Source organism: Tremella mesenterica (assembly GCF_000271645.1).
Source record: "Tremella mesenterica DSM 1558 unplaced genomic scaffold TREMEscaffold_1, whole genome shotgun sequence".
Classification (NCBI taxonomy): Eukaryota; Fungi; Basidiomycota; class Tremellomycetes; order Tremellales; family Tremellaceae; genus Tremella; species Tremella mesenterica.
The window spans coordinates 454735-456377 of record NW_006711225.1 but is presented as its reverse complement, the minus strand read 5'-3'; the positions used below and the strand labels follow the sequence as shown (position 1 = coordinate 456377).

Below are 1643 nucleotides of genomic sequence, written 5' to 3'. Positions count from 1 at the left end.
CATAACACGCATAGGGCTCAAGCTCGGTTAAACTAGGAATCTCTCCAACAATAAATATGATTCAGAATACAAGGTGTTCAGAGATGGTGGAGATATGTGGGCTTGATGAAGAATCAAAGTATCAAGAATAGTGAATTAACATTCAGTGGTTTTCAAAGACAACTTGAAACAATGTTCAAACCCGTTCGAGTGGTCGCTACAGTTTTATTATTCGCAAGTATAATAATGACTTTTGTTTCCGCTTTCGTTCTTCCTACTATACTTTGTATAGTGTTCGTCATCATTCAATATATTTGTACACTTTGGGTGAGTACTCTTTTCTTTTCTCCAAATTTCATACGAATTTTTGGTAAGGTGTTGACGAAAAAAAGTATTCTTTGTCATATATACCTTACGCACGGACGGTGAGTTTTTTTACTTTTTAATTGACTGTTGTTTCCTTATACCACTGTATCTCCTTCTGTTCCACCATGGTATCGCTTGCTATGGTATCTCTGGTTTTCTTTTACATCACCTCTGTATCGGCATCGCCTTCACCTTATGTTTCTACCTCCGTCACCTTTGTAGTCATTACTATGCTCACATCCTCATTTCACTGCTTCACATCAATCCTCTTCATTTTCTTCTGGGCGCAGACAAATTCACTCGTACAGTATGGTGATTATAATAGATTGCTGATCGATCAGGCTGTGAAGAGTATGGTAGGTATGTAAAGACCGATCATGTTGTATCTTTTGACAAGATCGGACGATGCATGGTTTATTCTCTTCACTATTGCTAACCCTCATACACCCGCGTTGTATCTGCACTGCTTGTTACCTGATCATTCTCACGTCGCAATTTTTCCAATTTCTCATATCCTCATACCATTACTTAAACACACTCTTCGCTCCTGGATTGTCTCGAGAGTTAAACATATGACCACTGAAGCACAGCCACATACAATCTCTCACATGTCCCTCACTTATCTCCATCATCGAGCAATCTACCACAAGGATAAAAATCAACCATCAACCATCAACTTACAAACCATATCAAATGCATAGAACTTATGATAAAAGATAATTATACAATATCTGACTAAATGATGTTTTCAAGAGAGGGAGGGGGGAAGAGAAGATTCATTGATATTGATCAAAACAAATATTTCCAACCATATTTATCTTCCCATAATTTAGATGTAATCTTTAACCCATCATCCAACTTCCCTTCCGAAGCAGAATCGTTATGATCCAATAAAGTTTCTCTACTTAATAAAGTCATAGTGTCGTTCGAATAGGAAGGTAGGAGTTGATGAGTGTGCCAAGTTAGGTCGATGTCGAGTGTGGGGACTAAGAAATGTTTTGATTGAGTTGAATACATGAGATCTAGCCATGCGTCTGGATTGTCAACTTTGATCATGTGTCTCCTCTTGGATCGAACTCTTGTTAGTTTCTTTCTCTTTGAGTACGATATAAAAGTATGGAGAAGGGATTCTTGTTAGAAGATGGGGTTGAGGATGTGAGTTGAAGAGGATGAATGTGGTATTCGCGCATGGTCAGAGGATGATGTATGATACTTGTGACATCTAGATTTGGGGATTGAGAAAGAGTGATGATACGATGGAGGGATATGAGGTTGTAGAGCGACAATCGGTCAGTTGG

At 38.5% G+C, this 1643-nt stretch overlaps 1 protein-coding gene across 1 annotated transcript in view; it reads left to right on the top strand.

The window, feature by feature from the left end:
- The window catches only part of TREMEDRAFT_41456 (uncharacterized protein), a 1881-nt gene extending 1111 nt beyond the window's left edge, over window positions 1-770 (top strand). Inside the window, exons 5-7 of the mRNA XM_007000851.1 lie at window positions 147-306; window positions 372-404; window positions 687-770. Of these exons, the coding sequence (XP_007000913.1) occupies window positions 172-306; window positions 372-404; window positions 687-713 (195 nt within the window). The 5' untranslated portion in view covers window positions 147-171 and the 3' untranslated portion in view covers window positions 714-770. The remainder of the gene's footprint in view (window positions 1-146; window positions 307-371; window positions 405-686) is intronic.
- The last annotated feature ends 873 nt before the right edge of the window (window positions 771-1643 follow it).